The sequence below is a fragment of the Notolepis coatsorum genome (genome assembly GCF_963971535.1).
Source record: "Notolepis coatsorum genome assembly, chromosome: 3".
NCBI classification, from domain to species: domain Eukaryota; kingdom Metazoa; phylum Chordata; class Actinopteri; order Aulopiformes; family Paralepididae; genus Notolepis; species Notolepis coatsorum.
This window is the reverse complement of record NC_140167.1, coordinates 190,712,506-190,738,720: the sequence shown is the minus strand read 5'-3', so window position 1 is coordinate 190,738,720 and position 26,215 is coordinate 190,712,506. Positions and strand designations below refer to the sequence as shown.

General features: G+C 44.2%; 1 protein-coding gene across 1 annotated transcript in view; it reads right to left on the bottom strand.

Moving 5' to 3' along the window:
- The window catches only part of impg2a (interphotoreceptor matrix proteoglycan 2a), a gene marked incomplete at its 5' end in the record, with an annotated part of 47,456 nt that extends 26,495 nt beyond the window's left edge, over window positions 1-20,961 (bottom strand). The window contains 7 exons of the mRNA XM_084311483.1: window positions 1,918-1,961; window positions 3,777-3,973; window positions 6,203-6,223; window positions 6,364-6,422; window positions 9,027-9,179; window positions 12,748-12,914; window positions 20,823-20,961. Of these exons, the coding sequence (XP_084167609.1) occupies window positions 1,918-1,961; window positions 3,777-3,973; window positions 6,203-6,223; window positions 6,364-6,422; window positions 9,027-9,179; window positions 12,748-12,914; window positions 20,823-20,961 (780 nt within the window). The remainder of the gene's footprint in view (window positions 1-1,917; window positions 1,962-3,776; window positions 3,974-6,202; window positions 6,224-6,363; window positions 6,423-9,026; window positions 9,180-12,747; window positions 12,915-20,822) is intronic.
- Between the last annotated feature and the right edge of the window lie 5,254 nt (window positions 20,962-26,215).

The following is a 26,215-nucleotide window of genomic DNA, read 5'->3' as shown; positions in this document are numbered from 1 at the left end:
GAGGAGTTTCACTGGGGGAATGTAACGCGTGCAGAGGTTCGCGCTATTTCCCCCAGATCCCCTCCCTGCTGAACAGGCGCCCCGACCGACCAATAGGAGTCGCGGTTTACAACGACCAGGACACACACCGCCTCCAAGGTGCGAGTTTTAAAGGAGACATTTCCTCCTTATTACTGAATGAACACAGCTCAGAGAAACGCACATAGAAAAAGGCTGAGAAGCCCAGATTTCGGATCGGGCCAGGGCGGTAGCTACCGTGGGCCAAGTGCTTCTGTGGCCTAGTAGCTGGGGGGAAGCTCTTGCCTGTAAATCAATTACCGAGTGGGAGTTCGCCAAACTATTCCCCAATCCACATAATGACTCCAATTAATCACTTAGAGGCTGAGATGTAAAGTGAAGCAGCAGGCTGACGGTAGGGACCGTATCTCTGGTTACCACCATACAGTACATTCAGACCTCTCTCTAGACAGTATAAATAAAGATGTGTAATGATCTGGACAGACTATAGGCTCCAGTATGCTGATCCCGCTCCTGTTCCGGGGGGTGAACTGTAGTCCTTGTCCCAGTATAGCAGTGGTTTATTATAGCAAGGGAGTTAATCCCCAAAGCTCGTCTTCATCCTCCACCTGTACTGGTGAGCCCTGGATAAACACCGGCCGACCAGTTATCTACCGTACGTACGTACCTTCTAGGGCTGTACCGAATGCTTCAAAGCTTCGATCATAATGTTGACATTCGAATAAAAAATGAAAATAAAAAAAAAAACTTATTTTTATTATTCTTTTTTATTTTAATAAATCTTTTTTGTATATGTCTATTCAATATGTTTAAACCAATTGGGGGTTTCTTCGCAGTTGCAGATAAAGTTTAGGCTACACTAATATTATACTATAAGACGTCACCATCACTTCCGTACCAACCGTGCCCCTTATTGGATTATTTATATTTGACGAAACTGATGAGTTATATTCATTAAAGAAAGTTGATTTAATAAAAAAAATACTAATTTAATCAGATTAATCACTTTATTCAAATTGAGGATTTAGTAAAAAATAATAATAATATATTTCATAATACATTTTTTTATGAAAACACTTTTTTTTACATTCGAAGCTTCATTCGAATACTTCAATAGAAGCTTCGAATGTTAAAAAATTTCATTCGGTACAGCCCTAATACCTTCCCTCAAACACAGACTCAAATATCAGACTGCAGTTGCCAGGGAGAAGGCCGCTTCTGGGTCCTGCCTTGCCTAGAGCAGTGGTTCCCAAAGTCGGGCAGCCACGGGAGGGCCGCGAGATGATTTCCAAAAAAAAAAATTTAAATCTATTTTTATTTTATTTTTTTTCAGGCCACTGAACTTAGAAGCAGGCCAGGACAGTGTTTCTAGTTGTATTCTAAAATTCTATTCTATTGTATTCTAAAATGTGACTACCGGGTATATGGTTTTATATTAACTTAATAAATAAACAAAAACGAAAAATCTACTTATTTCAACAAACATTTCAAACTAAATAACAGATTATGCACATAAAACGCTGAAAACAACCAAAGCAACAATAGTATTTTAATGAGGCTATAATTATTTTCATTATTATTTTGCAACAAGTTAGCCCTCTCATAAATAGCACATATAAATGAATAACTAACTTGAACTAACTTAATAGGATTGAAGTGATATTTGGCTTAAAAAATCGGTCGCCTGGCACAAAAAAAAAAAAAAAAAGCCTGACGATGTGCATTGGGCCGCGGCTCTCTGACGCCTTATTTTCTGGGTCCCGGCCTGAAAGGTTTGGGAACCCCTGGCCTAGAGAGGTGTCTCCTGTGTCTCCCCTACTCCGTCTAAACTCTCAGCCTTCCAACTGCACATAAAGCAAAAAATGTATCTGGTTCCGCAAGTGAAATCGCTCAGCTTACCGTGGCATCGTCGACGGGCAGGACATCCTCGAGCGACTCCGCGGCTGTGAAAGCATAATGAGATGCAAACGGTCAACATAACAAAAGAAGAAAACTTGCACAACGACTACAGTGTCTACAGGACTTACAGTCAACACTGTATTTTATTCGTATTACTTTTTAATAATCATGTCTGTCTATTCTATTTTATTATTCTATTTTATTATTTGTATTTTTGCACAATCCAGGCGGGCATGGCCACCTACATTTCACTGCATGTCTCGTGTATGTATGTGACAAATAAAACTCTTGAATCTCTTGATACAGTATCAACCCTATAAGTCATCAGAAACTCTGGCCACAGCAGACGCTCTCCGTCTCCAGCCGCGACAGGTGTTTCTACTGACGATGCGTTTATCTGCCCATACTAATCAGATCTGGCCCCTGTGTCGGCCACCGCGGGCCAAAGCTATTAGTGAATTAGGACGCGTGCCGGAGCCTGGGGCCTGTTAGTCCTCAGGCTGACGTGCCAGGCAGCCGTTTCAGAGTCAGGTGTCCCCCCGCCTTTAGGACTAACGCGGGGCCGTCCGTCAGTCATGGCAGCCATCTTCTTCTGAGCAGCTAACTCGGCTAACACGATGAACTAATGACACCCCGCACGGTCAGGGTGGAGAGGAGGGGGAGATGGTAGAGTCATTATTATCGTTATGGCCTCCGCTTCCTCCCCAGCAGCTAGAGAGCGACCTAACCTACTTACTGAGAGGGTCAAGCTCCCGTCCTCAGAGGCCAGGGCAATTCCATTTAAAGATCTTCTCTTTGTGTGTGTGTGTGTGTGTGTGAGAGAGTGAGAGTGAGAGTGAGAGTGAGAGTGAGAGAGACTCTTAATGCCTTCATTGGGTTTGAGACTCGAACTGATCGTAGCCAAGATCAGGGATTTTATTGAAGCGGGGGCGGGGGGATCGGGGGGGGGGGGGGGGGTGGGGGATGTCTGTTCTCAGGTTCCAAGCACCACTTCTGTGGGAGTTCTATTAGATTTAACGATGAGCATTTAACTGAATAAATACACGAACCCTAAAAACGATGACTCTGTTATTTTGGTCATCAAAAACCGTCCCGCTTTTTAACTGGGATCCCTCTTTAGATACGGTGCACTCTTCGACAGACGAGAAGCAGATGACGAAGAAACATGAGAATAGTAAAAGAACAAAAACTGAAATACAAGCCTAGAGTGTTTTGTCAAGTGGTCCAGGGTGGGTAATGAGCAGATTATATTGTGTTTCTATCTGATAGGGAGCCTATAACATTTGCACTGACACCATAAAACGACTACCGCGATATATAAACAGCTGCGTTGACGTCACGCGCGTTTGTGTCTGTTCTGAAGCGGTATGATAACCGGTGTCAGATGCGGTGGCGGCGGCGTGGGAGGGCGCGTGCCAGACGTCACTCTTACCATTTACATTTAGCTGACGCTTTTATCCAAAGCGACTTACAGGTTCTGTACGACAAGTCATCAGGAAGGGCACAACTCTATCAGCTGAGTAACAATGTTCATCAAAGTGTTGCATGCTACAGTGTAGGTTAGTATATTAGGACAAGTGCATGACAGTAAGGTTAGTTAGGGTTAGATTTTTATAAAAAAATTAAAAAATTTAGATAATGGTTGAAGAAGTGCGTTTTTAGTCGAAGGCGAAAGATTGTACGGGTTTCGGCTGTCCTAACTGTGGTGGGTAGTTCATTCCACCATTGTGGGGCAAGGACTGAGAAAAGGCAGGTTCTCCTTGATGACCCTCCCGGAGCTCGGATAGGAGTAGGTCTGAGACAGCCAGAAGATGCAGAGCGTAGGGGTCTTGAGGGTGTGTAGTTAGAGACCATCTTACCGCCGGCCACCAGCTCCTCGGTGACGTAGGCCTGGACCTCGCTGGCGGCGTAGGCCAGAGTGGGCCGCTCCTCCACCTCCCGGTACGAGGCCTCCACCCGGTTGAAGTGCAGGGTGAGGTAGTCCATCTGCATGTGGTTCACCCCTGCGCCGTCCACCTCCACCGTGACCGCGTAGTCCGCCGACACGCCGTCCTGACTGGACGGACACACACCACACACACACACACACACACACACACACACACACACGGTGGTAAGTGAGAGCACAATTATATACAAGGTGGTAAGTGAGAGTGCTATGTTCATTCATAGTTAAAAGACAGTAGAGGTCGAGCACTTTCTGCTCACATTCACGCCGCCGCAAACTGGGTTAGTTATACAGTTCTTCGGTGCGAGGGTTCATTGTAGTACGTATTTTTATAAAACCGTACCATTTACCATGGTACCAATGAAATCGTTGTTTTTTGGCAGTATGATACCAATATCAATATATCACGGTGATAAATCTTTCATATTCACGGGTCTCGCCAGGTCACCCAACTTTACTTTCAGCTAACGTATTCAGAAAGAGTGCAATAACGTCTCCTGGAACGGCCCTCCTGGAGGCAGAAAGTGCAGAGGCAGGTCTCTGATTTAACGTCCAACCTGCTAGAAGACTTGTAGAGGAGCTCCCAGACGAGTGGCTCCACTCCTTCACTTCTGGTTGGAACTCAAAATGGTGATTATATCCCCAGAAACTGCCCAGTCAGCCAGAGGGATCAATACCACAATAATAAACACGGAAACCTCACAACGGACTCCAAGGTCTTTTTGGAAAAATTCATTTATCAGGCTTCATTAGACTACTGGGAGTGCTCTACTTTGACCTAGTTTGTTGGGCTCTGGCAGAGCGCTGAGCACGTGCCGGGCCGATAATCAGTCCTCTTTAGGAGATCTCATTCTCCCCCGTTAGCTCCCTGCGCACACACACACACACACCTCTAACCCTGTTCTACCCTGAGATCTACAGTAAGCGACAAGGAAGGCTCCCCACATCATATAGCCAGATGTAAATAATTTACTGGAATATATACTGTGTGTGTGTGTGTGTGTGTGTGTGTGTGTGTGTGTGTGTGTGTGTGTACACACTTTATTGAGGGTACAGACAGTGTGGTTATCTATAAAATGTGAGTGAACTCTCTGCCATGTGCCAAGTGCAAAGACCGTCTATGAGCGGTGCTTGCAGCTGGCGTGTAAGGGGTCGTGCTCTCTCTCCATTTCTCCATCTCTAATCCATCTCTTCCCCATCTTTCCTCTATTAATCCTCCCCTCCGATTCTCTCCAGTCAGTAACATACTGAAAACTAACGCAGATTTGCCTCAAATAGAAACATATTGTCAAATATGTTGCCACCAATATACACGGCCCTGCAACAGTAGTAGCCTAGGACCATACATTGCCTTGCCATGGGAGCCAGTGTGTGGAGCATCTGGCTGGGCTAAGTGGTGTGGGCTGGGTGGTGTGGGCTGGGTGGTGTTGGGTGATGTTGGGTGATGTTGGGTGATGTTGGGTGATGTTGGGTGGTGTGGGCTGGGTGATGTTGGGTGATGTTGGGTGGTGTTGGGTGGTGTTGGGTGATGTTGGGTGATGTTGGGTGATGTTGGGTGATGTTGGGTGGTGTGGGCTGGGTGATGTTGGGTGATGTTGGGTGATGTTGGGTGGTGTGGGCTAGGTGGTGTTGGGTGATGTTGGGTGGTGTTGGGTGATGTTGGGTGGTGTGGGCTGGGTGGTGTTGGGTGATGTTGGGTGATGTTGGGTGGTGTGGGCTGGGTGGTGTTGGGTGATGTTGGGTGATGTTGGGTGGTGTGGGCTGGGTGGTGTTGGGTGATGTTGGGTGATGTTGGGTGATGTTGGGTGATGTTGGGTGGTGTGGGCTGGGTGATGTGTGGTTGTAAAGCCCTACAGATAATCTCATCTGTCTCTTACTCTTTCGCCATCTTCCTCTCCATCTCCTCCTATCTATCGCTCCCCTTCACCTTTGCTCCATCTACCCCCCCTCCCCTCGTCCATCCCCCCCGTCCTCCAGTCCTCCCTCCCCTGGGGTCGTAAAAGCCCTGTGGATAATCTCCTCTGTAGGTTAGCAGCTGCTCGTTTGCTCCGACCCACCTTGATCCCACTTACCAGGTGAGTGACCGTGCTAACGCCATTACCAAGTCAACCCCCTGACACACCTTCACACATGCCCACGCTCATACTGTAGGTAAACACAGCATGGACGGAGCCTGACGTCACACACACGCAGGGAGCTGGTAAAAGAGGAAGTTGCTAGGAGATCAACCTCAAGACCTCTGGGTTTATGTGGACATTGATGAGGGGAATACAACGGATGATTCTCGGGCTAACGTCCAAAGAGGGTTTATATTGTCATCGTGGTTTTATCACTCACCCGTGGGCATCCTGCTGAGATCTGCAATAAAACAGATGAAAAACCGTCCCAGTAAGATACATCTGCACTGCAAAAAGGTCTTAAAATCCAATTTTTATAAGGAAATCTGCCAAAGAGATGAGAAAATGACATTTGCTGCAGGCCGCAGGTGAAATACTGACCTGAACCCCAGCACTGTGACACTCTTGAAGCCGGGCAGATCTTCCATAGCCTCCTCAATCTGCACACAGACACAGCACATGGTCAATCCATAAGACACGTCTATTGTCTACTATTGTACAGTGTCTCAATTCAAGTACGCACTCCATTGTATTTGTTGAATGAAGTGTTTCTGATTCCTTTTTAACCCAATAAGCTGTATCCATTGTGGGATCAAAAATGATCAAAAAGTGGATCAATATGGATCACTCAAAATGTAATGTTCCTATATCAGGGGATCTCCATATAAAAGTGAAAAGGGAGCTGATCTTTGTTTGTTTCGTGAATGAAAGAAGTAGAAACTGAACAATGTCCCTTTGTTGCCTCTATTATTCTGGTTCTCATCAAACCACCACTTGGCCGGCAAAGTAGAACAATAGAAATGTTGTTCGAAACCACGCTTGGGGTGACAGTGGCTCATGAGGTAGAGCAGTCATCTGGTAATCAGAAGGTTCCCGGTTTGATTCCAGCTCTTTCCGACAGCGTGTCAAAGTGTCCTTGAGCGAGACACTTAACCCCTAACTGCTGCTGATGAGCGGGTTGGCACCTTGCATGGTCGCCTCCGCCCGTCGATGTATGAATGTGTGAGTGAATGGGTGAATGTGAGGCATAAGTTGTAAAGCGCTTTGGATCAAATAAAAATGGAATTATATTTGCTCACACTGTGGCCTGGGGTTGAGCTGCAGGTGGAGTTGGAATAAGCAAGAAGCCTTTTTTTTTACTGACTCATTGACACAGTAGGGCTGGGTACCAAACGTCAATACCTTTGATGACTATCAAGTATAACAAATACTAAGGAGTCAATTCCATCAGCGTCAGTAATGTAGCTTGCTTGTACCAAGATCTAATAATGCTGGTGATTGGCTGATTAGACGTCGTAGAGGCATGCAGGGAAAACACTAAGTTACGCTCAGAGAGATGCAGACAGACTATACCACTGGGCCCACTCCGTCCCCCTGTCCCCCCCTCACTGATCCAATCCCCAAGTCTCCCGTTCCTGTCCTCCCCTCATTTTCCACTGTATCATAAAGCATGGTGGAGAGTCATAACAAGAGCGCAAGTGTGTTTATGGTGGAGGATTCAGATCCATGTACCTGGGAGCTCGGAGCAGAATGTAAACCAGGTCAGATACAAGGGGTATTCTTCTTCCATGCAATGTTGTGCACACTAACAGGCCAATATGTTTTGAACATGTATGTGAACCACCTGTGTGTGTGTGTGTGTGTGTGTGCGTGTGTGTGTGTGTGTGTGTGTGTGTGTGTGTCTACTTGCATGTGTCTATGTGATGTGCCACGGGAAAGGATCAAAAGGCGAAAACATTGCATTTTCCGAGAAACTGGAAAAGAAAAAGTGTGTGTGTCCATATTTTTCGTCTCAGTGTCAAATTCCACCCATAAAGTGTTCTTGAACCGCTGCCCAAGAGTTGGGCTTTAACTACTACTGCTCTTACCCTGCATGTAAAACTAACTATGCATCAATCACACACCATAAAGAATGCAATACAGCGAGTTAGAGAGGGGTCCAGCTGGGACCACAGGGAGACATAAAGAGAGAGAGAGAGCGAGAGACAGAGACAGAGACAGAGACAGAGACAGAGACAGAGACAGAGACAGAGACAGAGACAGAGACAGAGAGAGAGAGAGAGAGAGAGAGAGAGAGAGAGAGAGAGAGAGAGTTAGAAGATTGATAGATGTCGTCCTGTGTGGCCGAAGGAGAAGAGCCGACCACTAACAATACCAGGATTAAGGATTTGATTCCCACTAGTGCCACCCACACTAAAAAAAGATATTGGTTCAGAGTACTGTAATGGTACATGTTAGGTACTGTATGAAGATACAGTGAAGAGTTCAACCCTACCTTCTCAGTGAGGTGGTATAGAGATACAGTGAAGAGTTCAACCAGTGAGGTGGTATAGAGATAGTGAAGAGTTCAACCATACCTTCTCAGTGAGGTGCTATAGAGATACAGTGAAGAGTTCAACCAGTGAGGTGGTATAGAGATAGTGAAGAGTTCAACCATACCTTCTCAGTGAGGTGGTATAGAGATAGTGAAGAGTTCAACCATACCTTCTCAGTGAGGTGGTATAGAGATACAGTGAAGACTTCAACCCTACCTTCTCAGTGAGGTGGTATAGAGATAGTGAAGAGTTCAACCATACCTTCTCAGTGAGGTGGTATAGAGATACAGTGAAGACTTCAACCCTACCTTCTCAGTGAGGTGGTATAGAGATAGTGAAGAGTTCAACCATACCTTCTCAGTGAGGTGGTATAGAGATACAGTGAAGACTTCAACCCTACCTTCTCAGTGAGGTGGTATAGAGATACAGTGAAGACTTCAACCCTACCTTCTCAGTGAGGTGGTATAGAGATACAGTGAAGAGTTCAACCCTACCTTCTCAGTGAGGTGGTATAGAGATACAGTGAAGAGTTCAACCCTACCTTCTCAGTGAGGTGGTATAGAGATACAATGAAGAGTTCAACCCTACCTTCTCAGTAAGGTGGTATAGAGATACAGTGAAGAGTTCAACCCTACCTTATCAGTGAGGTGGTATAGAGATACAGTTAAGACTTCAATTCTACCTTCTCAGTGAGGTGGTATAGAGATACAGTGAAGAGTTCAACCCTACCTTCTCAGTGAGCTGTCTGTTGAGGGTCTGGTACTGGAGGCTGTCGGGGTCTTTGAACTCCTCGCTGTAGGTCTTTCCAGGCAGGAAGAGGCTCAGCCCCACTACCTGCTCCAGGGCAGGAGGGCTGGGAGACTCCATGGCTATGTCATTGTCCTGTTGTACCGGGGGAGAGAGATCAGGGGTTAAAACACCAAGTCGAATGTAGACAGTGTGTGTGTGTGTGTGTGCGTGCGTGCGTGCGTGCGTGCGTGCGTGCGTGCGTGCGTGCGTGCGTGCGTGCGTGTGTGTGTGTGTAAACTCCTCGTTTTTATAATTTCTGACTGCACTCGCAGTGTTTATGTCCTTTGTATGAGGCCTCCTTGTACTTCTGTTCATGTGGACATAAATAAACATTTCAAATGTGTGTGTGTGTGTGTGTGTGTGTGTGTGTGTGAGTGTGTGTGTGTGTGTATATGCGTGCATGTGTGTGTGTGTATGCGTGCATGTGCGTGCGTGTGTGTGTAGGTGTGTGTGGTTGTACTCACCGCTGTGCCCACAACCTCCTCCTCCGCTGTTTCGTCCTCCTCTGCAGCACCTCCGGTCTCTGGGTGGTTGGGTTTAGCCAGGTGTGAGAGACGGGATTGTCAGTTTATTGAAGAAGCGATTAAGTACTGTGATTATTACCAAGGACCATTAAGGTGGATTAGACTTCCCTGAGCCCTGACTCAGACTACTCTCCAAGGCTCTACCTGGACTGGCCGGGTGCACACTAACATACACATAGACACACTAACATACACATACACACTAACATACACATAGACACACTAACATACACATAGACACACTAACATACACATAGACACACTAACATACACATAGACACACTAACATACACATAGACACACTAACATACACATAGACACACTAACATACACACAGACACACTAACATACACATAGACACACTAACATACACATACACACTAACATACACATAGACACACTAACATACACATAGACACACTAACATACACATAGACACACTAACATACACATAGACACACTAACATACACATAGACACACTAACATACACAGAGACACACTAACATACACACACTAACATACACATAGACACACTAACATACACATAGACACACTAACATACACAGAGACACACTAACATACACATAGACACACTAACATACACATAGACACACTAACATACACATAGACACACTAACATACACATAGACACACTAACATACACACAGACACACTAACATACACACAGACACACTAACATACACAGACACACTAACATACACAGAGACACACTAACATACACATAGACACACTAACATACACATAGACACACTAACATACACACACTAACATACACATAGACACACTAACATACACATAGACAAACTAACATACACAGACACACTAACATACACACAGACACACTAACATACACAGAGACACATTAACATACACAGAGACACATTAATATACACACACATTAACATACACAGAGACACACTAACATACACACACATTAACATACACAGAGACACACTAACATACACACACATTAACATACACAAAGACACTAACATACACAGAGACACACTAACATACACACACACATTAACATACACAGAGACACACTAACATACACACAGACACACTAACATACACAGAGACACACTAACATACACACACATTAACATACACAGAGACATACTAACATGCACACAGACACACTAACATACATAGAGACACACTAACATACACACACACACACACTAACATACACACACACACACATTAACATACACAGAGACACACTAACATAAGGGATGAAGATAAGAGGCAGACAACAGCATACGCACACAGACAAATACACACTCCTACTGAATGGGCCAGAACACAAAGAGAGCTATGTTTTTAGTCATTGGAAACAGTTAGTTATTGTGTGTATCATATTTTTGCCTTTCATATTTTGTATTATAAGTAAATTGTGGCAAAGTATTGTATCAACTTCCAACTTATCACACATGCAGATGATAAATGATACCTAATGTGCATAACTAGGTAACATACTAATGTGCATAATTCTGTAATGCACTAATGTGCATAACTAGGTAATGTACTAATGTGCATAACTAGGTAACACACTAATGTGCATAACTAGGTAATGTACTAATGTGTATAACTAGGTAATGTACTAATGTGCATAACTAGGTAATGTACTAATGTGCATAACTAGGTAATGTACTAATGTGCATAACTAGGTAATGTACTAATGCGCATAACTAGGTAATGTACTAATGCGCATGACTAGGTAATGTACTAATGTGCATAACTAGGTAATGTACTAATGTGCATAACTAGGTAACGTACTAATGTGCATAACTAGGTAATGTACTAATGTGCATAACTAGGTAATGTACTAATGTGCATAACTAGGTAATGTACTAATGTGCATAACTAGGTAATGTACTAATGTGCATAACTAGGTAATGTACTAATGTGCATAACTAGGTAATGTACTAATGTGCATAGGCACAGAGTAGCTCAACCCTGCTGTGAGTTAGAGTACACACACACACACACAGGTGTGAGGTGTGCTACTGTGAGAAGACACTGACCTTCCAATGGACTCTCAGCCTCCACAGTCGCTGGCGTTGAAGAGCTGTGGACACAGAAAATTTTTGCTGTTTTCTCCACAAATGGATTAACATCAAGGTTGACGGTGAGTGACAGACATTCCACTTGTACTACTGCACTTCTAGAACCATAGTTACAGTTTTCACTACGTGAGCCTGACACTCCTGAGCACTCAAGGGGGCTAGTTAAGGTTGAAGGTCAGTGGCACACAAAGTCACAATGGGAAAGTGTATTGAACAGTGAAAATGTAGGGTGTTGCATAGAGAGGGAGACAGAGGGTGCACCATTTCTATGGCTGGTTACAGAAGAAGGGGGTAGGATGATGATATGGACAGGTAAGGTTAGATATCCGCAAAAGTTCTCACTGAATTCGCCAATGAACTCCTTCATGCACTTTGCACCCGCTGCCTGGAATTCACTACAGAGCACTCTGGACCCGAAGGAGCTCATTTCTCTTAGAACATTTAAAAACCATGTGTGAGTAACTTAAAATCAGCCTCATATCGTTCTCGCTTCTGCTTTATATGAAAGGCCCACTATTTAACTCTATTGTTCTGACCAGATTGTATCTTGTCTATCTGTTGTTGATTTGGTATTGTTTTGTGTAATAATTTTGCATTGTCTGTTTTAACTGTCGAATTTCGAAGATTTAAGCTGCTGTCTTGACCAGGCTTGCCTTGGAAAAGAGATCACTGTGTCTCAATGGGACTGACCTGGTTAAATAAAAGGCGAAATAAAATAATAAATAAATAAAGGTTGAAAGAATCATGACAACCTTACCCACACATATTCTGCCATGACCGAGTAGGCTCACTACACATGGTGGAGAGAGAGAGACAAAAGGGGGAAGAATGACACATTTACACAACGCAGTGAACAGACTGGTTTATATTAGAGACAGTGATCATCGAGGGACAAGGGGAGACGGTGGACAGTTGTCTTTACCTTTTTTGTACTGATGTTTTCTGCAAAATGAAGAAAATTTCAATAAATAGTGAGTCATCCAGTTGGTACAGTGTATTGTGTATTACTCTCATTCACATGGGGGGAAAAATCATCCACTCACTCGGTCAACCAAAGCCTGGTGCTCCGGTGATTGGCTGAAGTAGTCGCCGATAATCTGTGGCGTAGCGACTCCGCCCTGGCATTGGCTCATCCAGCTCTGGTATTCTTCCTGCTCCGGGAGGCGGTCCCAGAAGACCTTGAAAGCCTCCCACACCGTCTCCTGGCACACTGGTCAAAACAGCGGTCGACAGTGGCATGGTGGTCAATTCACAGCAAACAAATCACCTTTTACAGCTCTCAACAGACATGATGCTGCACGATATCCTGCAGAAAACCTTGTCCTTTTTGTTTTGAATCTGACAGCTGACATCGTCTCACATGTGGGAAACATCTGGGATTAAGCCATAGTATTATTATTATTATTGGCATTGTAAAGTATGAAAGATAAAAGTGGATAAAAAAAAGGACCATTGACGTATCTCTGAAAACAAAACGCACCTGTATTATAATAATAATAATAATAATGGCTTGAATTTATATAGCGCTTTTCATGTACCCAAGGCACTTTACAATAAAAAGAAGGGAGGGGGGAGGATAACGGTGACCTAAACTAAGAAACAAAATACAAAAAGAGAACTGCACAAACAGAACAGAACAAAAACAGAACAAAACAAAATAGAATCGGATACTCAGGAGCATCAGAGACCTATCCTTCTATATAGCTAACAGTGTTAGGAAGTTGTTCCAGGTAGAAGGTAGGTGCTACGTGTACATGTGATTTTCCATAGCCATGCTAAAGTACTCCATTGACTTCCACTTACTTTTACGAACAAAAAAGGACTAGGGATAAGTCACTTAGATATTAGAAGCTTACTTCAGAAATAAGATCATGTACGTATATATTAACTCTGCAGACAGATCCTGACATCCTGGTTTTGAGTGAAACTTGGCTCAAGATGAGTGTGAATGACGTCGCTGTAGCTCTAGGGGATTACAACCTGTGGACAGGATCGGAAGGGGAGGAGGGCTGGTTATAATATGGTAGATCCGGTTGCTCTGTGACTGTTCTAGATGCTGTCACCATGTCTGGACGTCTTGAGTTTCTCGCGCTGAAGGTTCAGTTGGGGGCCTGTCTCAGTGGTCGTGGTGAGGGGTCAGTTGACGCAAAATAGCAGATCTACTCTCTCAATATTCTGATGCTGAATTGATTGTCATGGGTGACTTTAACCTTAACTGGCTGAATGTTACATCAGGTTATCTCAAGGAGGTTAGTGGAGGCCTCGTTTTAGCCCCTCAACAGAACACACTTGGCCAAATTTTAAGGATTGTTCTAGGTCTTCCTTATGTAGCAGGGTGGATTATCCCTGCTTCGTGGGAACGGGTGGGCACAATCACTGGGTAGCGAGACACAGTAGAGCTCTGTCTGACTGCACCTCCGTCTTTGAGTCTGGAGCTTCGACTGGAGGCTGGTAGTGTGAGTGGATGGGGCCCGGGATTTACCAACCTGGTCTGGTACTCTGGTCTTCCTTCCCTGCAGCAGGGCGGTCAGCAGTACTCCCCAACACGCTCCCACTTCCCCCAGACGCTCCTTAAACCCTCCCACACCTAGTGACTGAATTGTAAATAAATACCCTGAGTTCCCCCCGCAAGCAGTACCCTCCCTCAGTGACACTAGAAACCTTACAATGAAAAGAGAAAGGTGGAATAAGAAAGGGTTAATTAGGTTAACGTTACCCACACCAAAAGAGTTGCTGACCCGCTCATGAATGGACACGCACACAGAACTCCCATCTAATTCTTTAATATTAACTATACTGGTCAGTTACAAGGATTTAATGATAATGACCAAATGGACTGAAGTCCCACTATAACTCCGTTTCATCGACTCAATACCTCCTAAACCCGTATTTTATACACCCACCTCTGGGTTAGTATCAGGGGTAATATACTGCAATAGGTTTGGCTCCTCACCCACGTCTGGGTCGCCCTGCATAATACCTCTGTCAGGCTTTAATTATACGGCAAGAATAATACCTCTCTAGGCTTTACTTGTAATGCAACAGGTCTGTAACCTCCCCACAGGGAAAGGGTTACTTAGATGGGAAAATATTATTAAACACAAACACGGTATCACACTCAAAGAAAATGAAAAGAAATCAAAAGGTGGGCCCACTAATACCTTACAAAAGTCCTATCTTAATGCCGGCATATTTTGTTTGGGGTTCCCCTTATGAACTGTAGTAGCAACGTTAACTCCGCCCGCAGGCTGCACCACACTGTGTACGGTGTAATAGCTCCGGAGCATAGATGCTCATTTGTACTCATCCAAAATGGCGGCATCGCCGCACCACCGTCGTCCGGAAGGCAAGATGGCGTTGAACGCTCTCAGCGGGGTTGGAGCAGAGGGCAGTGTTGGGCTGAGAGCGTGTGCTGGGTGGTAGCGACCTCTGTCGGTCTCTGAAGGCAGCCGGGTGCAGATCTGGTTGTAGACAGCCGGGTCGGACTGGTTGTAGAGTTGGTGCTGGGTCGACACGCGGATCTACTTGCCCTCACTCACACTGCAGCTAAACTCTGGGTACCAAACAGCCCTTCTGCTAGACGGGATATATCATAACGCAGGGTGCTCCTAAACACCGGTTCTCTTCGCGCCACGCTGGCGGGGCGCCTCGCTAGAGGGAATAACTTTAACTTAAGCCCAACTCGGCTATACCGTTCTTATTCTAGGATAACTCGTGGTATATCACTAGGGATATTCAGGGAGAAACATGCAAGGCTCCACTACGAGTACATTCATAGGATAACCCGTAATATACTCAGGTTCAATACGGGGCTCTCCAGACACGACCGAACCAGTCCAAGTCCAATGTCGAAGAGGCTGCTTCCTCGCACTTCCGTCCACTTCCTTCTCCGTCTCTCACGTACGCTCTCTGCCTGCCACCGCCCCCTGCTAGCGCCGCCAACTAGTCACAAGGAAGAGGCTGATAGAGTAGGGTCCAGTAATCCTGTTCATAATCCATATTCCAGTGAGTAGAACAAGGAGGGGCGAGCATCATTGTTTGAGAGAATATTAGCGGAGACTAATTAGAATGTCTTGGTGCATCAGGGGAGATAGAAAGGCAAGTCAGCACATCTGGATAATAGGTATATTTTCCAGGTTGCTACACTTAATTGATCTCATATTTTCCAATGGGGCTGACAAACTGATTGCCGGTGGTGTCTTTGAGCTAGGAATCAATGATCATTGTCATATTGCATGTATCAGAAATACTCGCTTAAAGAAGACTCAATCTTGCACGGTTGCAAAGAGAAACCTAAGACTTTTTTAACTGAGGCAGGTATCTGAAATCTCAAGATGTTGAAATGGCACTGGACTTTCTTTCAGTCGTCAACAAACATGCACCATTCAAAAAGCTTAGAATAAAAGATAGAGTAACTCCCTGGTTTCACCTAAATTATGAGCTGTCTTTAAGGAAAGGTGCCTCCAGACACTCTGGGGAACCAATTACAATTATGACCAATGGTCACCATTTAGACAAGTATGAAATAAATGCACAGCCATCTGTGAGAAAAGCCAAATCTAATTACTGTTTACACCTAATTATTAGCTCCTATTCACACCATGCAGTAAAAGCTAACAAAACCACTAATTCCCTAATGGTGACTGTGATTTCCGAACCAAATGTGGTACGCCTGGCTTTCAATTAACACTTTGCTGATGCTTGGCATTTATTTGAAAAGGAATATATACGTGGCCCTTTCTTATTCATGATGTTGAATGAAACCACGTTTCCCAGTTTACATTCCAACCCTTCTCTCCTAATGATGTATGTGAAGCATTTCAAGCTATTGATAGCAGGAGCTCAACTGGAAAGGAAAAATGTGATCCTTTTCTTTTTTTTTTTCTAAAACTGTCCGCTCCAATTATCAGAGCAATAACGCATAATATTTCCTCTTTCTATCTCAATGGGCAGATGTCCTATAGTGTTTGGAAATCGGCCCATGTGATTCCATTACATAAAGGCGGTGATAGAGATGATTTCAATAATTACAGACCAATCTCCAAATTACCCTGCTTAGCTAAAATCCTGGAATCTTGTAAACAATCAACTCAAGTAGCCTAATTTTCACGTCATTCTGTATTAGGTCTACACCTATCTGGATTCAGAGCTAATCACAGCACTAGTTCAGCTATTACATTAGTTACAAATAATATAGTGTCTGCTCTAGATAATATATCATGTTATTATATATATATATATATATATATATATATATATATATATATATATATATATTACATAATATTATATATATATATCATATTATGAAACACAGTGCTGCCCTCTTTGTGGATCTGTCAAAACTCAGCATTTGATAGAGTTGATTATATGCTCTTACAAAGAATATTTCCAAATTGGCTTGAATGGAAAGGCTTGTGATTGGGGTCAGAATGAAATTAGTTTGAGAGGCTTCAGTGTGTGATAATGCCCAGAAATGCCCCGTCTTGCTGCTAACAAAGGGTGTTCCTCAAGGATAAACATTGGGTCCTGTCCTCTTCACCATTTATATGAATGATATTGTCTCTTCATTGAGTGGTTGTCAAGTCCATCCTTATGCTGATGACACTATTGTGTATTGTATTGCTGAATGTGACTTTCCTTCAATGCTCTTTTGGAAGCTGTTATTAATTAACTGGTATTTAATGCAAATAAAACAAAATCCATGCCATTTAGGCTACTAGAGCCACAACGTTTCATTTTAATAGCTTGCATGTGTCCACTGCAAATGGATCTAACAGTGAGAGAGTCACTGAATATAAATATCTTGGCATCTGGCTTGATGAGAAATGTACATTTAAGTACCATTATCCATACCCTCTTGTCAGCAACCTACGACAAAAATTGGCTTCTTTTTACAGAAACAGAACCAGCTTCCCTATGATTAGTAGGAAAATAATTGTTGAAGCAGTTTTTCTGTCAGTGTTGGATTACGGAGATGTGATTTATAGAAACTAGTGCAGTGCCGTTCAACACATGGTCATTTGGAGCACGTGGCCATTTGGAACTAGACGATTGCTTGTCCCCTGGAAGTGCTGCCTGCAGCGTTGTTCAAAAATGCCCATTCGGAGCACATGGGCAACTATTTTGTTTAATGTATTGCCGCCTAATGTAATCGACATCATTGAAAATGAGGGCTCCTCTCAATTGTATTCGCGAGAATTAAATAAAGGTAATCAATAAATCAAAAAACAGATTTCTCACAAATGTTTCAACCCCCCCCCCCCCCCCCCCCAAAACACTGGTGTCAATGCTTTGGGGATAAATTGAAAAGCTTCAGTTGATCACAGTTTGTGACAATAAAGATGAGCTTTTTAAACCAAGTGAACTGTTCCTTTAATGTCTAAAATGTTCTTTTTAAACACCCGCGCACACAAAGTGCTGATGAGGGGGTATTGCAATCATTCCTGTCGGTGGGTGTGTCTGTACTGTATGTGTGCGTACCGTATCCATATCAGCCATAACTCCTAGCACATAAGCTGACTGCAGGACCAGAACCTGAATTCCCGAATCTTTTTCAAATCGATCAACAGAAAAGTATTTTATTTGAATGCATTTTCATCATTGACTATTGAAATCAATGAGGGTAAACATAGACTCAAGAGGCAGCTCTCTGGCGTATTGGAGGTGAAATACCTATGCATTTAGAAACATTATTTTCCAAGCAAATCTCTTAGTTACATCAGAACAGTTTCATGTTTGTAGGTTAAGTATTTAATGTTCGCTGTTGGCAAATTGTCCTCTTGTCATCTTGTTTATAGTGAGGGAAATGCCCATGTGAAAAGTTGAGAAATTTTGATTATTCTTTCCAGCAAATCAAAACGCTGTGTTTAAAGGTCAAGTATTTAGAATGTTCACTATTTGGACAAACACGATGGCTGGTCTAAAGTAGGGGCAGAATGCACAGTCTCCGGAGAACCAGGATTAGTATTAAAGGAACACGCCAACATTTTGGTCAATGAGCTTACCGTCTTCTCCAGAGAGAGACAAAAAGATAGATACCAGTTTCCTCTCTGTGCGTTCAGTAGAAAGCTATCTGGCTGCACGTTAGCCTAGCTTAGCACAATGAATAGAAGCGGACATGACCGGTTAGCCTTCGGGAGAGGTGTTAGTTGGACAAGGCCTAGGCTAACCGGTCATGTCCGCTTCCATTCATTGTGCTAAGCTAGGCTAACAACATGCAGCCAGATAGCTTTGTACTGAACGCACAGAGAGGAAACTGGTATCTATCTTCTTCTCGCTCTCTCTGGAGAAGACGGCAAGCCAATTTCCCCAAATGTTGGCGTGTTCTTGTAAGTGAAATACAAATACTCGCCGTGCCGAGTGAGTGAACATTGCGCACAGCTGTCAGACAGCAGTTCCAAAGTGGTGAGGTAGATTATAGTAAGGTGTCTCGCTCTGTGGCAGGAATGAAATATAACCCTATCCTAATAAAAATATTTTATTTTATTTATATCGTATATATATAGCCGACGTTACCCAGATGGGTAGGGCTTCGCCTGATCGCGCGGGTCTAGGCATCGCTCCCCAATGCCCGTCTAGCTTGGCAATGCAAACACTGGCAACTTGCTTGATATCCATGTTAGACTCGTTCAAACCGGGACAGATTCTGGGCAAAGCCATTAATGTGTCTGGCCTCTATAGCAGGTCAGAGGAAGTTGAAGCCCAATGCGACCCCTGACCTCGCTGCCGTGCCAACTCCATGACATAACTCCCCTCCCCGTGAGTCACGAGTCAGCCGAGAAAGCGCTGATCCAAAGTCAGTACGGAGACATAATGCTCCAATCTCCTTCCCCCCAATCAACACCGTCTCTAGGGCCGAAGAGTCACCATCTCAGCCAAGTCTAACTTGCGTCATTATGAAACCTGACTATGACGGCAGATCGTTGACCTCCCATGCTGCACAGACAGCTAGCAACGTATCAATGTTGACAGTGTGCTGAACCAATAGCTCAGTGATGAGGATTACACACAAAGATGTGTCCTGCACACACACACACAAGCTCCACCCTTACCTGACGCGTGTATATTTTCCCCAACGGAGTTTCACTTCCGCGTTCGGTTTGCGCAATCTGATTGGTTTTTCTCAGCGCCAATCGCGTTACTCCTAACAAACTCGTTAAGCTTGGCGACTCTTTCGAAGTCGCTCTCTTTCAAAGTTGGTTAAGGTTAGGGTTAAGGTTAGTTGGTTAAGGTTAGGGTTAAGGTTAGGGTTAGTTGGTTAAGGTTAGGGTTAGTTGGTTAAGGTTAGTTGGTTAAGGTTAGGGTTAAGGTTAGGGTTAGTTGGTTAAGGTTAGGGTTAAGGTTAGGGTAACAGCCTGCTGGCGCGATTGTTAGGAGTAACAATCGCAATGCAACAATCAGATAGCGCAAACCGAACGCGGAAGTGAAACTCCTTTGGGGAAAATATACACGCCTACCTGACACTTTTTAAATGGGTGGTCTCTCTTTCTGGACCAATCACAGTTGGAAACGCATAGAACTCAAACAACTGCAAGTATACAAGGTCCATTATGCTTGGAGCATCTGACTTGTAATTCTGTCTCTCCTGCAGTGCACTGTGGCTCCACTGGGCGCACCTAGTCTAAATTGACTTATCTCCTCTCTTACTGTGCTTACCTGCTTGCTTCAATCACAGTCTAAAGTGGAGCAGATGTTGCCTTGCTTCAAAATCTCCTAAGACCTAATTGTCTAACGGAGGCAACAAAGATGTAATCTGACGTTGTGATTCTGCCTGCCCCCCCCCCACCCCCCTCTCTGACATCATACAGTAGCAGAAAGTGTCTCTGAGCTGCACAGCCCTCATCAACCCGTGTGTAGTCCTCCTCACGAGAGGAAAATCTCCAGCTGTATATCAGTTGGACACGTCTCACACTCGGACATGTTGTAGTGGTTAACACCCTGTTGAGCTATAATACACCCCCCCTGCAAAGGGGAGGATATAGGGGTCGGGGAGGAGGAGGGGAGAGATCTGAAGAGCCAACACGGCTTCTAGCCATATCTACAGAACAATCAATCTGCCGTCTATATCTACTAGCAGATGTACTCAGTGTTGTTCAGTCTAGGCACGCTTACTTACCTCTGAGGTGAAAGTAACTCAAGTGGGACGCGATGACTTGCTGGCTCGTCTCCTGTGCACAGAGTTTGACCCCACTTGGGAAAAAGAGATCCCGTTTCCGACGAGAGAGCGCTGCGTGGCCCCCGTGAGGCGTCGTCATGACAGCGGATAACTGAACGATGTGCGGCGGGTACATGTCAGGCGATAGTCCCACAGTGAGGTTAGAAGACCGCTCCAGTTCGCGAGGAAGAGAGGAGGAACCCATGGAGGAACCTTCTGACGCTGCATCTGTAGTAACAACAAATGCTGTTATCTCTCCGACTCATTTGATACGAATACACAAGTATAGTTGGGGCTAAATGCTCAATTGATGAAGTTGAGTGTATACGTACCTGTCCTTATATCCAGAAAAATGACTGCAAAACTAAATACAGCAATGTACAAAACTACTTTCCACGATATGTCGAACATGTTAAATCCGTGGTATGTTTAATAAATCCGTGCAGGGCTTCTTGGAGTTCAATCAACAGGTACTTAATCCTCTCAGCTCATGCAACAACAACGACGTCAGAACCTTCTCGCAAGTTTGCATAGTTCACCAGGCATTATCATCAGAATGGCAATTTCCTGATATACAGATATGATCATTGATGTTGATGATGATGATATTATTAACAAATAGTTTCCCCTACTCTTCTCCGTGTCTGAAGGGAGGTGTGGTCCTCCGTGGTGCTGAACGAACAGCTCCGGACTCAACAAGCAAAGCAGATGGTACTTTTTTTTTGCCCTCTAATCCCGTTTACTGTTAAGCCTTTTAGAGCAGCTCGCCAAGAAGTTACTGGAGTAATACTCTAAAGTAAGGGTGTTGACCTTAACATTCACTTTAGACACTTTAAACACTACTACACGATATTTTTATCTATACAAAAATATTTGTACATCCCTACCTCATCCTTGCATTTAAAAAAGCTTGCATTTACTTTACTGTTTGAATATTGTACTTCACTTTGTACTTTAGGTTACTTTAGTTTGTATATTGTATATTTTGTATAGTGTGTGGCCTTTATTCCTTTTACTGTATGAAGCACAATCTAAGGGGGTTCATATAGTATACAGAACCAAGCATTTCACTGTAATGTACATTATATGACAAATAAAACAAAACTTGAAACTTAAGGGTGAACATGGAGTGTCTGAGAGTGACACCAAAAGGTCTCCCACAGACGGCGTGCAAGAGAGAGAGACGTGACACTAGTGAGCGCAGTGATTCATTAATCCACAACGACATTATCCAACCAGGTGATCATACCGCATCAGACAAGTTGCAAGGGCAGAGTGTGTTGTTCCAAAGGAAAAATGTTAGTCAGTAGGCACAAGTCAAATTGAAGTATAGGAATAATGATCCAGGTTGACAGATCCAAGTCATTCACCATACTTATCCTGCTTCGGGGGGGGGGGGGCTCAACCCAAGTCAGCATTGCTACTTTGAGATGTGTTATGAATACAGGCCTTTTGTTCATTCCACATCTGGACACAGGTCATTGGTGCCAGGATGTAGCTAACTCAAAAGGTTTAAAGCGGTTCGGCGCAGTAGGCCTGACGGACGGCAGCTTCAACCTGACACAGAGACAGTTGTACCAGTATTACATCACCTCAACTCACCATCCAAAAATCATCATTCATCAAGATCGTACAGTAAACAGTAAAAAAAAAAAAAAAAAAAAAAAAAAAAACGCTTACAAAATCACAAATGCTATTTTGGAGAAATACACACATTCTTATCCTTACACGAATACACGCACAGGAAAAGTGATGATGTGTCAAGAGATGGCTTGGAGACACGAGGTGAGGACTATGACCTTGAAGTATGTATTCACAATAGTGAGAGCAGCAGTGTCCAGGCGGTATCAGGCCACTTCAATGTGGTTGCCACCCGTTCAAAAAGGGGAAAATATCTTTCCACGTCTTTCTCAAAGAATGGTGGCACCATCCTAATATTCCTGCCTACATCAAACCCGGAACGTGACTCTGGATGCAGAGAACCCGCCTGCAAGGCAGCATGCTTAAATGCAAGCTCCTTCATTGCACGATCGTGCTCTCTCCTCTCCTCTTGTTGTAGCTGTTTTTCCTTAAACTCACGCTCTTGTTGTAGCTGCTTTTCCCTAAATGCCAACTCCCTAGGCCCCCAATCGATGGCAACACCTTCCGCCACGCCAGAGAGTTGTGGAGACACCTCAGACAAAAGAAGCTCATCCACCGTTGCCACAATCACCTGCTCCTCAATGAGTATAGCCCTCAAAGTCCCCAAGGCAGTCGTTTTCAACCGCTTCTCACTGGCAGTAAGCTCCACATTGTAGTGCACAGCAAGCTTCAGAAGCTGCTCTTTGGAAAACCTTCCCAACATCTCGTCAGAGGGGTTCTCAACAAAATCCTTAATGGTAGCCATCGTTACTGTACCAGTCACCACAAGCTACTCACTTTACCCTACAGTCACTAAGAACCACTAACAAACCACGAAGAACCACCAAAGAACCACTGAAAAACCACTAAAGAACCACTGAAGAACCACTGAAGAACCATGAAGAATGCTAATGCCAATAATAACAACCATAAAGGGACGCGGTGGAAATGTGAGCTCTACGGAGCGCACCTTTCCAGGTTGCACAAACAAAAAAAAACAAAAAAAAAACACACCCACCCTAAATAGACGTGTCATACACGCAGGGTGTTAGGTGCTACCAGGTATGCTCACCAAACACTTAAACAAACAAAATAAATCCAACAAAATATTCCAAACAGGTGCGCCTTCTAACCTGATGTGACCACATATGCTTCTACGTCTAAACTGCAGAAAACCCCGGCCTACCACATGTCTACCCTAAGAAACACTAAATCAAGCCCTACCACACTACCTGTGTTTCCTGGCCGCCCTAACCTACCTACCCTTAAACTAATGCCCTGTAGACCTAACTTTCTTCAACCACACCTGCTACCAGTCAAAGATCATATACAATCATTTCATTGACCGCCCCAGGAGTACGCGGTGCACCGGACGCTAACCAACAACCAGAAAATAATATCCCTATCTACATGTGGTGCCTACTAAACTATATATTTTAACAGCATAAGTAGTCACATCAAATTACAAACAAATACGGCATACTCACCTGTTTGATGAAAATGGCTCAGCCCCCACGTTACACCATGTGTAACGAACACCACCCAAACCATAATATGATGACACCCTGTGCAACACAAAAAAAAAATCACCAAACAAAGTGCTAGGGGTAAAAGATCCCGGACGAGCGCCCAATTGTTACGACCCTGGCTCATGGGTACGCAACCTATGTGTAATCAACACCAAAACCCTGTGCTCTAACTCAAAAATGCTACTAAACCAAGGAACTACTAATATAACTATAAGCTAATGTACTGGTAACCCAACGGACAAGGACTGTAAGAACCTGACAGCTCTTTCACTAGGCACAGACCGTGCATGTGTGTTTCTGGGTCTGCCTTTGAAGCTCCCCAGCAGGTAACCAATCAGCACTAATTGGCTAATTGGCAGCCCTCACCTGCCTGCCCTGGTGACACAGGAGTGACCAGGCCTCTAGTACATAACAGCCACCATATTGAAAGTCAGAAATATGGGCATTCTGGAATGAGGTGGCGAGGAAACGGCAGACACCTGCTTAAAACATCATCACATAGTCGAGGACTGTGCATTATGACAAATACATGTCAATACCTGGGGTTCCCATCAACCGTCCTTCACTGAGACATAGTAGCAGCCGTCTACAGTCTTGGGGAGGGGGTTTACACAGGATCAAAAGGGTCCGTCTAGAGCAGGGGTCTCAAACTCATGGCCCTATTGCAGCCCGCTGGATGATATTTTGCGGCCCCCTACTTGACATCGAAGTAAAATAATAATAATGTTGTGGGACTTGTACAGCACTTTGTTCAACTTTGTCAGTGCTGTACAGTTTAAACCTTTTTAAATCTTAGACAAACAAAACACTTTGCTTTCATGAAATATTGTAAGCCGTCATTTGAGGCTTTATAAAAGCAGCACAATGAACACAAATCTGTCAGTGCCGAGTCCGACCTCATCTTAAATAACAAACAGCATTGCTTGTTGTAGTTAACAAAGAGAGGCAGAGTTGATTTAGCAAAAAATAAATAAAAAATAATATATATAATTGCGGCCCAGCCTCACCCAGACTCTACCTCCAGCGGCCCCCAGGTAAATTTAGTTTGAGACCCCTGGTCTAGAGTCTTGGGGAGGGGGTTTACACAGGATCAAACGGGTCCGTCTACAGTCGTGGGGAGGGGGTTTACACAGGATCAAAAGGGTCTACAGTCTTGGGGAGGGGGTTTACACAGGTTAAAACGGGTCCGTCTACAGTCTTGGGGAGGGGGTTTACACAGGATCAAAAGGGTCTACAGTCTTGGGGAGGGGGTTTACACAGGATCAAAAGGGTCCGTCTAGTCTTGGGGAGGGGGTTTACACAGGATCAAAAGGGTCTGTCTACAGTCTTGGGGAGGGGGTTTACACAGGATCAAAAGGGTCCGTCTACAGTCTTGGGGAGGGGGTTTACACAGGATCAAAAGGGTCCGTCTACAGTCTTGGGGAGGGGGTTTACACAGGATCAAAAGGGTCCGTCTACAGTCTTGGGGAGGGGGTTTACACAGGATCAAAAGGGTAGGGTGGCGAAGACAGACGAGACAGTAAATAGACATAATCTGGCTATGTAACCTTCTCAACAGATTACACTGGCAGCAATAACTAAAGGCTTTTCTTCCTTGAAAAACCAGTAGGAGTAAACAGACAGCCCCCCCCCCCCAACACACACTCACTCAACCCAAAAGTGAATGGATAAATTGGCTTAGAGACCATGGAAAGGTAGTAGGAAGACCTCCTGCTGGACTCTAATCCTTATCTTGTCCCGAAGCACCAATCAGAAACAGGAAGGTCTGAGCCATCATGGCAGATGTCAACAAAAACACACTCGTCTTGCGCATTCCAAAAGAAACTAAACTTTTCAACTCGGGCAGAGCTCCGGCCTGCTGGGTTTTCCACTCTAGCCTAGTTAAGTCATTCTATCAGCTAAAACAAAAGCAGCAATAACAACAGAAAACGACATGTAATGCAGTCAAAATGTTTTAATACACGTTTAAAACACCCATGTTATGGGAGCAATACTATTTACATACATCCAGCAAAGTGTATAAAAAAGTCCAGAGATAGAAATAATCACGTTGAAGAGAAAAATAAATACAAATACAAATAAAAAATAAAAAGGTTAAAGGGTAAAAAGACTGCAGAGCCTGAACACATGAGGTGGTGGTTGGGGTACTTCACTGACCAGTCACATAGGCTACCATTCAGAGTTGACGTTAAGTCCAGGGATCCA